General features: G+C 48.8%; 1 protein-coding gene across 1 annotated transcript in view; it reads right to left on the bottom strand.

The window, feature by feature from the left end:
- LOC119722043 (cytoplasmic dynein 2 intermediate chain 1-like) overlaps positions 1 to 12,441 on the bottom strand; it is a 244,618-nt gene that overhangs the window by 27,905 nt on the left and 204,272 nt on the right. The window contains exon 18 of the mRNA XM_038192032.1: positions 7,506 to 7,570. Coding sequence (XP_038047960.1) covers positions 7,506 to 7,570 — 65 coding nt within the window. The remainder of the gene's footprint in view (positions 1 to 7,505; positions 7,571 to 12,441) is intronic.

Here is a 12,441-nt window from a genome sequence, read left to right as displayed (position 1 = left end):
AAAACCAAGAACTGTACATGTAAAGGATATTAATTACCCTCACATGTTAATCGAGACGTCAGCCCTCGTTAGGGGGAACGTCTCATAATGTAAAGTATTATATAATAATAAATATAATATATAATACAGTTGAATCCTGCAAAGAAGAGTACTGTTAGTACACGACACTTCTTAAAGCAAGTTCTAAAACACTTCAAACCAAGCCCATGCACAAGGTAAACTGTATAAAAAGAAGGTAACTTGTCCAAGACCAATGACCTTATTACAAGAGTGTTTAGCTATACATTTATATTCAATACAATGTAATGTATAATGTAAATAGCCAGGATGAGGAGACTCACCTATTCTAGGGAAGCCCCGGGTAGGAGAGGATCCTGTGGACCTGATGATGCTCGGCTCGCCGCCTTCAGCACCACTCTCCCGGCTCTGCCTTCCGTCTGGAGGACATCCTTCAAATAGCACTCTGTAAAGGTGTTGGGGGTTTTCCAACACGCTGCCTGTGTGATATCTTTAATAGAAACACCCTTAAAAAAGGCCCAGGAAGTAGAAGCTGCCCTGACCTCATGTGCATGGACTGACCCAACGGAATCTGTTGTTGGTGAGTCTATTGCTGATTTGATGGCCGTAACCAACCAGCGGGAAATTGTATCACGCGAGGCCGGTCGGTATGGTGGAGTCGTTGTTATAAACAGCTGTGAATGGCCGCTTCGGAGCGTTTTAGTTCTATCAACGTACCACTTCAGGGCCCTGACCGGACACCAAAGTCTGTCACCAGAGACAGACGAAAAGGATTTGATGTCCGGCACAAAAATGTCAGGAGGTGAAAATGATTCTGACTGATTTTTGGTCAGAAAACCTGTTTTAGGAACCAGGCGAACACCCCCTGGTTCCCACCGGATATGACCTGTCTCCACCGTAAGCGAATGCAGCTCGCTACGTCTTCTAGACGTAGCCACTGCTAATAGAAATGACACTTTAACCGACAGCTGCACCAAGGTTGAGCTGCCCATTGGTTCAAACGGGGGTCTCGATAAGGTTGATAAGACAGCAAAGAGATCCCACGATGGTAATAGCCTACGTGTCGGGGGGCGTGACACAAACATCTCCTTGATAAGTTGGCTAAGATTCTGATTATCTGACACCGAGGAACCGTCAGAGAAACCTCCATGAATAGCCGCTATAGCCGAACGATAATTCTTAACTGTGGCTGTAGCAAGATCACTGTCAAAGAGGCCTACTAGGAAGTCTGCAATCTCTCCTATAGAAGTATCGGAGGGACGCAGAGACCTGGCTCTACACCATTTGTAAAAATGGTGTAATCTACTGTTATAAATTTTCCTGGTAGACTCCCGCCGGCTGCAGGCTGCAATGGCCGCAGCTCGTTCAGAAAGGCCCGCCGTGCGGAAGGATTGCTTGATAATACCCAGCACGTCAGGTGGAGATCCTCCGGGGCCGGGTGAAGAAAACCCGAGCTGGGCTGGAACAGTATGTCTGCCCTCTTCGGAAGAATCACCGGGCGGTGAACCAAGAGCTTGATGAGTCTCGGGAACCAAGGCTGGCGTGGCCAAAATGGAGCTATGAGGAGGATCTTGCACTCCTCCTGTTCCACTTTGGTCAGTACTCGCGGTATGAGGGAGAACGGGGGAAAGGCGTACGCAAGTAGTCTGTCCCACCGTATTGCCAGTGCGTCTGTCTGCCATGCGCAAGGGTCGTTGTGTCTTGCGCAGTATACCGGTAACTGGTGGTTGTTTCGAGAGGCAAACAGGTCGACATGAGGCCGATCGATCAACAGAAAAAGTGATTGGACAACCTGCGGACGCAGTGTCCATTCCGTCGGAACGACCCACCCCCTGGAGAGAGCGTGGGAGATGAGTTGCCACGAGTGTTACTCCGTGGTCCATACACCAGTGGAAGAGACTCCACGTGAGCGCGCATAGTTGGGCGGATCGCGTGCCTCCCTGTCGATTGATGTAGGCCACTACTGTGGCATTGTCGCAACGAATGTTGACTACCTGGTTTGTCACTGATGCTTGAAAACGTTGGAGAGCATTGATGACTGCCAACATCTCCAGCACATTTATGTGCTTCGAGCACTCTTTGGGCCCCCACCGACCCGCTACTTGGCGCGGGTGGAGGGTGGCCCCCCAGCCAAAAAGTGACGCGTCTGTCGTGATGGTCACTGACGGCCTGGGATTGTGAAAAGCGCGCCCCTCCGTGAGATTGGCATTGTCGAGCCACCAACGGAGGTGCGGTATTAGCCAAGGTGTGGTCGGCACCAGATGACGTATGTGATGACGACTGGGCCGATAGAAGGACAGCAGATGTAATTGGATGGGACGCATCCTTAGTCTGCAAAAGTTCACCACATCTACCATACTGGCCATAAGACCGAGCAACCTTAGCCAGGCTTGCGCTGGGGCCATGGTCGTCGGGAGAAACAGAGACACACACTGTTGGAGATTTACAATTCGTTCCTCCGTAGGCCGAACCAATCCCCTCCGGAGATCGAGTGACGCTCCCAGAAAGATTGGGAATTGGGATGGATGTGGATGGGATTTCTCGGCGTTGATAATAAACCCGAGATCCGCCGCTAGATGCCAAGTCAGATTGAGTGCCGCCGACGCGGCCGTCTGAGATTGAGCAAGAATGATCCAATCGTCCAGATACATGAAGATCATCACACCTTGTTTTCTTAATGCGGCCCCGATTGTCTTCACCACACGCGTGAAGACTCGGGGTGAGGTGGCTAGACCAAACGGAAGAACCATGAACTCGTACTGGACGTTCTCGTACTGAAAACGAAGAAACTTCCAGTGGTCTGGTCTGACAGGAATGTGTAGATACGCATCTTTCAGATCGAGACTGGCTCCCCATGCAGGTGTACGAATCGATTGGAGTATGATGTTGAGCGTATCCATGCGAAAATGTCTTGGCCGAATAAATTTGTTGAGGGGTTTTAGATTTAAAATCGGGCGCCACATGCCGGCCTCCTCCTTGGGTACCAGAAAGAAGGTCGACATGAAGCCCGACCGCGTCTCCCCCGGAGGGAGCGGGCGATCTCCCCTTCGAGGGAGAGACGTTTGGTAGGATCGGACGGAACTACCGTCGGTCGAACGACCATGTCCGACGGGGGGGTGCTCGAGAACTCGAGTGCGTAGCCGCACCCGATCGTATCGAGCACCCACCGGTCGGACGTAATTAAACCCCAGGACCCCGCAAAGTCTCGGAGACGGCCTCCCACGGGTCCGATGGCGGGAGGCCGCCACGAGTCTACTAAGTCACTTGCGCCAGCCCCCGGGATAGCGGGGGGCCGGTGCCCGGAAACCACGACCGGATTGGGGCTGTTGTTGTCCAGAGAACGTGCGGGCCTGCGTGGCGCGCGCACCGGAAGAATTGTCCGTGCGGCCCCGAAAACCACCGCGACCAGATTTCAGAGGTTTGCGGCGGGGAATGACAAATGTTTTGCCCTTACCACGCTGTTGTTTGGACGCCGGTGCTGGAGGCTTCTTGAAGTTGATTTTCTCCGTATCCTTCAGACGTTTGGCCTCATCTCGCATCTGATCTTTGAATTTCCCGTCAAATAGATCCGTGCCCGTCAGGGGGAGATCTTCAAGTCTTTTTCGAGCACCCTGCGACGGGAGGAACAGTGCATCGAGCACGTTACCCCGGCGGGTGGACGTTGATAGGGCCGACACTCGTGCGAATTGATCAAGCACTGAGCGTAGACCATGGTCAAGGCAATGAAGGGCCGCAGTCAGCATATCCGCTGGAATCGGCGAGTCCTCTTCATAGCCCACGGCTAAATATTCAGTAAGAAGAAGTAAGAAAGACGTTGACCGCGAGCCAAAACGTGAAGCTGTGTCTATCTTCTTCAAAACGTCTTCAAGTTTACAACGTGATTTGTCCGCAAAGGGTCGCTTGGAAGACGAACCACTCTCATCGGCCGCAAGTTTATCTTTTGCTGCGTCGGGGAGAGTAGGCGGAGTGAAAAACTTCGCAAAATCTTCAGCTGGGAAACGAAAATAATCTCGTTCCCGTCTGAGAAACGGACGCCATCTATCCGTTGACATGATGTTGTTGATATGTTCCACGCATACTTGATCTAAAGGAAGTATGGGGAATATTTTATCACTGCTAGATGTGGAGCCCGTCCTTCGCTTGAAAGATTTATGATCGGGCGGAGGGGGCTCATCAGCGGAGGGTTGATGAAGTACTCGTATCATATCCCTCTGTACTAAACGGAGCTCCGTTTCAGAGATAGACAGCCGTTGTAATCGGTCTGGTTCCTCGTCGTCATCGGATGACTCAGCCGATTGTGAGGGCCGAGTTGACTCCGGTGAACGAACGTCGTCTGGAGGGGCGAGTTGTACCGAGCCACGCGCTAGCGGCTGGACAACTTCCTCAGAGCCATACTGCATGGATGAATGAATGCTCAATACAGGCGGGGATCCCAGCGTACGCGGTAGGTCCCGCGGCCTCTAATCCACCCAACCGTGGCTCACGGCCGATGCATGCGAGACACTCGCTGCAGGCCGGGCCTCCGGTGTACGGTCAACCACGTGTGGTATATCCCGTTGTGCCTGGGCCACCCAACCGTGGCCAACGAACGACGATTGTGAAGTTCTCACCCCAGGCGGGGACGCGGGAGCACGACTAATTGTGTGCGGTATGTCCCTTTGTTCCCGGGCCACCCAAGCGTGACCGGTGACTGAAGACTGCGATGCGGGCCCAACAACCGATGGCTGTGGGCCGTAGTCCACCGCTGCAGGGGGCCCCCCAATGGGGCCCGCCCGGCGGCCTGCAGACATAGCCGATAGAGTATCAGAAATCGACTGGAAAGCCTGCAGGAAATCTGCTCTGGAAACCGCGTCCTCCCCCCGGGAGCGTTTGCCCCGGCGGGACCGGTCAGAGGAGTCGTCCGACTCCGAAGAAGAACGGCGTGATCGACGTGTAGCCTTCTTCTTACTCTTCTTCTTCTTAGAAGAACGGCCCCGAGGTGTGTCCGAAGAAAAATCGGAAGACACCTGGGACACCGGGACCCCCGAACAACGGAAAAATTCCGATGATGAGGGTAGTCCCTCTGAGCGAGATGGCACGGGGGCCGTCGGCCCGGGATCCCCCCGGGCAATCGGCTCCGTATCGCTCATAATGCACCCGGCCGACAGCGCCTCAGGCCCCGTGGGCTGAGCGAGCACTGAACGGGCCGGTAGCCCGCGCAATAGCCCATCCCGACAACCAGTGGTGTTCGGCACTGTGTCGGGAGGACACGGGTGACTAGCGCCCACCGAAGTGTGACGGCTAGCCCCCTCGGGCTGCCCCGTGATCGGGGGAGGGCCAGGTGCCACAGCGGCGCTCGTTGCCGAGCCACGCTTGCCCTGACGGCCCTTCTTAGGCTTTGCTCCGGCACAGGAGATATGTTTTGGAGGAACCTTGCCGGAGTGTGCCCTTAGTTTGGGTGTTTCGCCTGAGTTGACCGGAGAAGGTGACCGAGGCCCCCTTAACTGATCGGCGGAACTGCCAACTCCCCCAGCCGACTGTGGCTGAGGGTGTCGGACGAGAGACTGCTGCCGCGGTAACGACGTAGCGTTAACGGCAGAGTCCCCCGAGGACTCGGTCCGTCCCGTGGGAGAGGAATTCCCCCCGGTTAGTGACAGATCGGCCCTCCCCAAACGCTTCATAATTATGAAATAAACGAAACCAAGAAGATGATGAAAACTCTACAAACTAATGAATACTAAATCTTTTCTTTATTAAATACTTCTCTTAAACGCAAAAAAGGGTAGTAAATGACGAGGCAAACAGCGAGCTATTTCACGCACGTCCTACCCGACCTGCCGCTAAGAGAAAAGAGGACGCTCACGAGGCACGCATGCCGCGGGGTGTTATGGGTAGGGCGCCGGAGGGCGCTATTGTATATAACTCTTAGCGAAAATACCTGCCGGTAGGGGGAATATGCATAAGTAGTGTTGCTCTACAGGTAAGTAGAGTGAAGTAGACTGCCAAAGTACTTTCCCAGTCCAAACTGAATGCACCAATTTATGTCATAACTGATTTTTCTGATGTACAAGGGCGGATCCAGGGGGGGGGGCCCAAAGGGGGCCATGGCCCCCCCCCCAAAACGAAACCAATTTTTTTTTTTATGTGACATCGCAATAAAGGCAGGCAATGAGTACACCACCATCTTTTCCTCAAAAAAACATTGGTTAAAGTGGTCAGAAATTGCCTCAGATCGCATCACAGAGCATCTAGAATCCAAAAAATTGTCGGGGCCCTTAAGCGGGCCCCGAACCCCACACCGTAATTTTTTTGACCCACTTTTTGGGGGGACCCAAATTTTTTTTGGCCCCCCCCCCAAATTGTGTTCTGGATCCGCCCTTGCTGATGTAAGTATTGGTGCTGTCCTACAAAAGCATGCGGATGATTCATGGTGACCACTCACACACAATCAACCCAGCAGGACACAATACAGCTGGATGCTGGTACAGTCTTTGACATGCACCATCATTGAACTCAATACCTTCAAATCAGACTTCTCATTCAGACTGCCATGTTCATTGGCCTGCATAATTTCTTTATATTGCTTAAAATGGCTGGCGCTGGAGCTGCCTTTTAAAAGTACTTGTAAAAGTGTCCTTACTTGACAGCACTGTGAACTGCAAACAATGATCCATAATAAGTCATACTTTACGATGATCTAGGATATACAAGTGTACGACAGCTGATCTCATGGACACATGCTGATGCCCAGCTTGGTTACTTTAGCCACAGTTAGGGGTGTGCATTTACGGGTAGTACCGGAACCAGGTACCTGACTGAAAAAAAATGTGTACCCGGGTACCTGTTAAAGAATACTAACCCCCAAAATTCAAATCTCTGAAGTTGCTGTTCAAATTCTTGTAACAGGTTTAAACAATAATACTTTCACATCTGTACGTCGATAGAGCAAGATACAAGTGTGTGCATTGAGCTTTAAAGCTAAAGTCCATCATTTGCAGCTATCCAAAAAGTAACTGACGTAATTACTGTTGAAAAACATACTTGGTTGAAAGGTAGTAAGGGAACTAAACTCCCAGTGAAATTATTCTTTCTGGTATGCTGTCGTTTTGAAGAAATCCACAAAAGAATGCCTTTCCAACGATGTGTCTTAAGACGCATCGTTGGAAATTTCCGTTGTTTTTTTTTCGGCAAAGTTTTTATTCGGCAAAGCGCGCGCAATACTATAATTCGTCGGATCAGTGCGCGACATCGCGTAGCTGCAATTGGCTCAGTGAGAATGTGTCTCGGATACTGAATTCAGGCCCAATTCAAAACATGATACAGCAACTTTTGATTTGAAATCAAGATCCTAGAATGTTGTTTTCTTGAAATATACAGCTGAAGCTGAGCTGAAGCTTCATCAGGTCAGTTGTACAGCACCCTTCTTTAGATTTAGAAAGTCCAATGTGAACACAGCTTTAGAAGTTGATATTCAATGCAAAGAATTGAAAGAGTGATGACAATCTTACCCAAAAGTTAATCACACCTTGTTCATCAAGCGATACTAACTGGAAAGACGGCCCATTTATGTCCTCTGTTATGCATGGAAAATATAAAGGAGTGACACAGTAAAACTACTTTGCCACATGGATGTACAGTGCGGCAGTGTTGTTGTCGAGTCACTTGAGGCAATTCTACGTCCAAGTCTCGAGAAAATTGGGTTGAGTCCGAGTCTCGAGTAACTCGGGTTGAGTCACAGAGTCTCTAGTCACTTGAGTCGAGTCCAACTCATGGATCATTTGATTCAAGTCCGAGTCTGAGTAGTGAGTCACATGCTGATGTATGTATGCCTATGCACTTGGATGTGACATGGATGTGAGATTGAAAAAGATAAGCGTAAGATGTAAGTGATGCACTGTTGCAGGAAAAAGGGAGGAGTGCATTTAAAGTTTATGTTCCCATGCTCTGCTGTTTCGGCAACAAGCCGAATCTAGAACACAATTTGGGTGAGGGCCCCCCCAAAAAATTTGGTCCCCCAAAAAGTGGGTAAAAAATTACAGTGAGGGGATTCTAAATGCTCTGTGGTGCGATCTGAGTCATTTTCTGACCACTTCTGACCACTGCGAAAAAGCCTTGGTTTTTTGTTTTGCTCAAGGCATTGTGAAGTTCAGGACACTTTTCATCATTCCTAAACACAATTTCCTTGTAAGTTGTTTATTGTGCCTCATTCGGAACAAATAGCCAGTCGTAGTAAGTCTGCATGGTTTTGCCGCTGGAAATCTAACGTTTGAAGGGCGAAAAATACGCATTTGCGCAATACTCCTAAATGCAAGTCAACCCTGGTACCGAAATGGGGGTGAGGTGAATTTTGACTATACTAACAAGTAACTAGATGAAGAAAATCGCATTTTGCACCTTGAAAAACTTTTTCAAAATACAAAAGCGGGTGTCATTAGGATTCAGAAAGACTACTTTAGGTCCACAAATGCATTTTGGAATAACCGCACTCCCCAAATGATATCGTGACCACAATTTACACCAAAAAGCTGAACTACACAATACCCGTTACTTCAGTGTTTTTTAAAAAACTGATTTTTGTACACGCCAACTTTGCCACTTTAAAAAAAAAACGATCCACTTCTAACTTGGCATACTCTTAGACCACCATGTTAATTCGTGCTGCAAAGCATGACGTCACGATTGCATCATCGCTGGTCACCTGACACGATGGCAAAGTTGCATTCTTTGCAGGACAATATCTCCTCAAGTACTTGTCAGATGGGGTTGAATCTTTTCATATACCTAAGCCGGGATGCGTTAAATGTGAAATGTGAGGGGACGTTATGATGACGCATAAAAAAACATCACACGATTTTATAGGGATTTTTTCAGTTTTGAGGTGCACTTCCATATCTCACAAACGCAACACGCTAAAATCACAATTCTTTTGGAATTAGGTTTTATGGGTCATACCTACTTGCACAAAAAATGATAAATGTGGGATGTCATGGTGACATCAAAAATACCATTTTTCAAAACACATATAAGCCAAGGTTGGATCGTCATGAAACTTGGCAGACAGTAAGATGTTGATATTGTCATGCAAAATCTGAGATTACGTCATAATGACGTCATGGGCTGATTTTTAACCAATTTTTGAATTTTTTCTTACTTTTTGCAAATAACACTTTTTTTTGTTCTGATCAAGCCCAAACTTGAACCAAAACATGACCACATTTTACATGTTAACATTCATTGCCAAATCTCATCATGATGACGTCATCGTGTGATTTTATATAAGGTTTTTGATTTATATTCATGAGTTAAACAAAGAAAGAAAATACCATGGGCAAACCAGTCAAGCAAAAAAAATGTATTTTGTGATTGGAAAGAAAATCCCACTACATAAAAAAAAATATTAAAAAAGAAAACCAACCGTCACCACCCAACCGGGCTTCGAACTCATCCGGACTTTCCATGGCAGACAAGAGGCTTAACCGTAAGGCCATCGCAGCTTGCACGGCTGCACGCGTTGACAAATAATGTATGTAATTAATGTATGGGCACACCTGAATTTATTTTATCTTTCAAAAACTGTTTCGTCATAATTTTTTATTGTCCGTTCAATTTCACTGGGTTAAATAATCAGTTTCCATGGGGGGAGGGGGACTTCCAAAGTTAATAAATACCCCACAAGTAGTCAATGTACTGAATTTCAAAAGCCCCCCCCCCCCCCCCCCCCCCCCCCCCCCCCGAAGAAAGGCACAGAGGACTCCGACAGTCTTAACTATAAATCCTTCCTTAGGGATCAGACGTCAAAGTCATGATCAGCACCAAAATGTCTGGCTGGAAGGGACGAGAATTATTTGATGCTGGGAACAAAGACATCCGGAGGCAAAGAGGACTCCACCAGTCTTAGTTCAAAATCCTTCCTTAGGGATCAGACGTCAAGGAGCACGACAAATTACACATATTAAAAAACAAATCTTAAAATTAATGTGGCCTGACGTTGCGAACTTAGCAAGTTCTTCTTCAGAGGCTAAAACAGAAATGACAGAGGTACATACATTAACATGGGGGTGCACACAAACATGCAGGGCTGAAAGAAGAAACACAAAAGGAGGATTAAGTGGGAAAGGTGTAGAAAGATGCAGGGGAGGGTGGATGAGAGAACAAAGAAACAAAGGGAGATGGCAAACCACAAGGGGTCTGGTGTGAACAGGGGAGGGACCAGAAAGGGGAAGGATCAAAGGTCACAGGGAGTGGGAACGGACAAAAGAGTGTGAGAGTGAAGGGATGATGTGGGGGGGGGGGGGGAACAGTATGGAGGTGGAAAGGGATGAAAGATGGGGGAAGATGGGTAAACACAAACAAGGAAGACCAGATGGATTATCTGTAACAGAAGACAATGGAGGGAAAAAAGGATTAATCATTTCCAAGTTGGATGTTGAGACCATGTGGTTGAATAGTTCGAAGACGATTCATCCACACTTTCTCTCTGCTGAGGCGAACTGAGTCCTTGCGATGGCCAAGAGATTCAATGCCCTGCAAAATCATATCAGAAATGGAGTGGTTAGGCAGGTTGAAGTGATGACCAACAGGGGTGTCTAGTTCCTTGGTGTTGACCGTTGACCGGTGGGCATAGAAACGCTTCTTGAGCGTATTCTTAGTCTCACCTACATACTGCACTCCACAGACCCTGCAAGAAATGATATATATGACATTAGAGGTGTTACAAGTGATGTTACCAATGGTTCTGTGGGTAGTGACAGAAGAGTGGCCAGAAAAGGAGTCAGACTCCTGGATATGAATCTGGCAGACAACACATCTGGAACTGCACTTGAAAGTACCATGCTGGGTGGGAGGGGATGCATCTAAGGATGGGACTTCAGCTAGAACAATCAAGTCCCGTAGATTTCGAGGACGCCTGTAAGCCAATGTGGGGCCGTTGGGGATGGCGCGGGCAATGAACAGGGAGATGCGTTCCGTGGGTGAGCCATTACCGGAGATGATGGGTCTACCGGGGTTGCCAGCCTTGTGAATCTTGGGTAGAAGGTAAAATCTGGCAGTCCTACAATCACAGGGAGAAAGAAATTTGTGAGCTTTCTTGGACAACTGTTCATTGACAGTTTTCTCAAACCCCTTGTCCCACAGATTTCGTCATACATTCACGACACCCCAGACTTCCTACGCAAGCTTGAAGGAATCAAGGACCAGATTCCCAGCACAGCCATCATTGGGACTTTCGACGTCTCATCTCTGTACACCAACATCCCACATGAGGAGGGTGTTCGTGCTTGCTCCTTGGCTCTGGCCAAGGCAGGACACACGACTCCTCCCATCAGTGATGTTGGCACCCTCATGAGACTTATACTAACGAAGAACAATTTTTCCTTCCTTGGTGAACACTATCTACAGGTACACGGCACTGCAATGGGCACTCGCATGGCTCCGTCGATGGCTTGCCTCTTCATGGGTGACCTCGAAGAACGCATTCTTGCCTCGGCCCCATGTCGCCCTTGGATCTGGTGGAGATATATTGATGACGTTTTTTCATCTGGACCAGTGATAAGGACAGTCTCTTGACCTTCACTAACCACATCAATTCCTTCCACAGAACCATCAAATTCACATCGGAGTTCTCGGCTCACCAAACCCACTTTCTGGATGTCACCGTCCGCAAGCAAGGCAACTCACTAACCACTGACCTGTATTCCAAACCCACAGACACCCACCAGTACCTCCACTCCTCCAGCTGTCACCCCAGGCACTGCAAAACTGGCATAGCGTTTAGCCAGGCACTCAGACTCAGAAGAATTTGTTCTAATGATTCCGATTTCTCCCGCCATACACAGATACTGAGGAACAACTTGGTGGCCAGGGGTCACAGCTCTCGCCAAGTTCATCGTGCCATTGCCAGAGCTAAAGCTATCCCCAGAAATCTAGCTCTCACGGGAAAGGCCCCTGATGCCATGGCCAAACCCATGATTCCCTTGGTTACCACGTTTCACCCCAATCTCCCTCCCCTTCGCAAAATCACTAATGACAATCACCATATCCTCCATACTTCAGATCGCCTTGCCCGCGCCATCCCCAACGGCCCCACATTGGCTTACAGGCGTCCTCGAAATCTACGGGACTTGATTGTTCGAGCTGAAGTCCCATCCTTAGATGCATCCCCTCCCACCCAGCATGGTACTTTCAAGTGCAGTTCCAGATGTGTTGTCTACCAGATTCATATCCAGGAGTCTGACTCCTTTTCTGGCCACTCTTCTGTCACTACCCACAGAACCATTGGTAACATCACTTGTAACACCTCTAATGTCATATATATCATTTCTTGCAGGGTCTGTGGAGTGCAGTATGTAGGTGAGACTAAGAATACGCTCAAGAAGCATTTCTATGCCCACCGGTCAACGGTCAACACCAAGAAACTAGACACCCCTGTTGGTCATCACTTCAACC

Source organism: Patiria miniata, unplaced genomic scaffold (genome assembly GCF_015706575.1).
Source record: "Patiria miniata isolate m_02_andy unplaced genomic scaffold, ASM1570657v1 HiC_scaffold_14, whole genome shotgun sequence".
NCBI classification, from domain to species: Eukaryota; Metazoa; Echinodermata; class Asteroidea; order Valvatida; family Asterinidae; genus Patiria; species Patiria miniata.
This window is presented reverse-complemented; position numbering and strand designations above follow the sequence as displayed.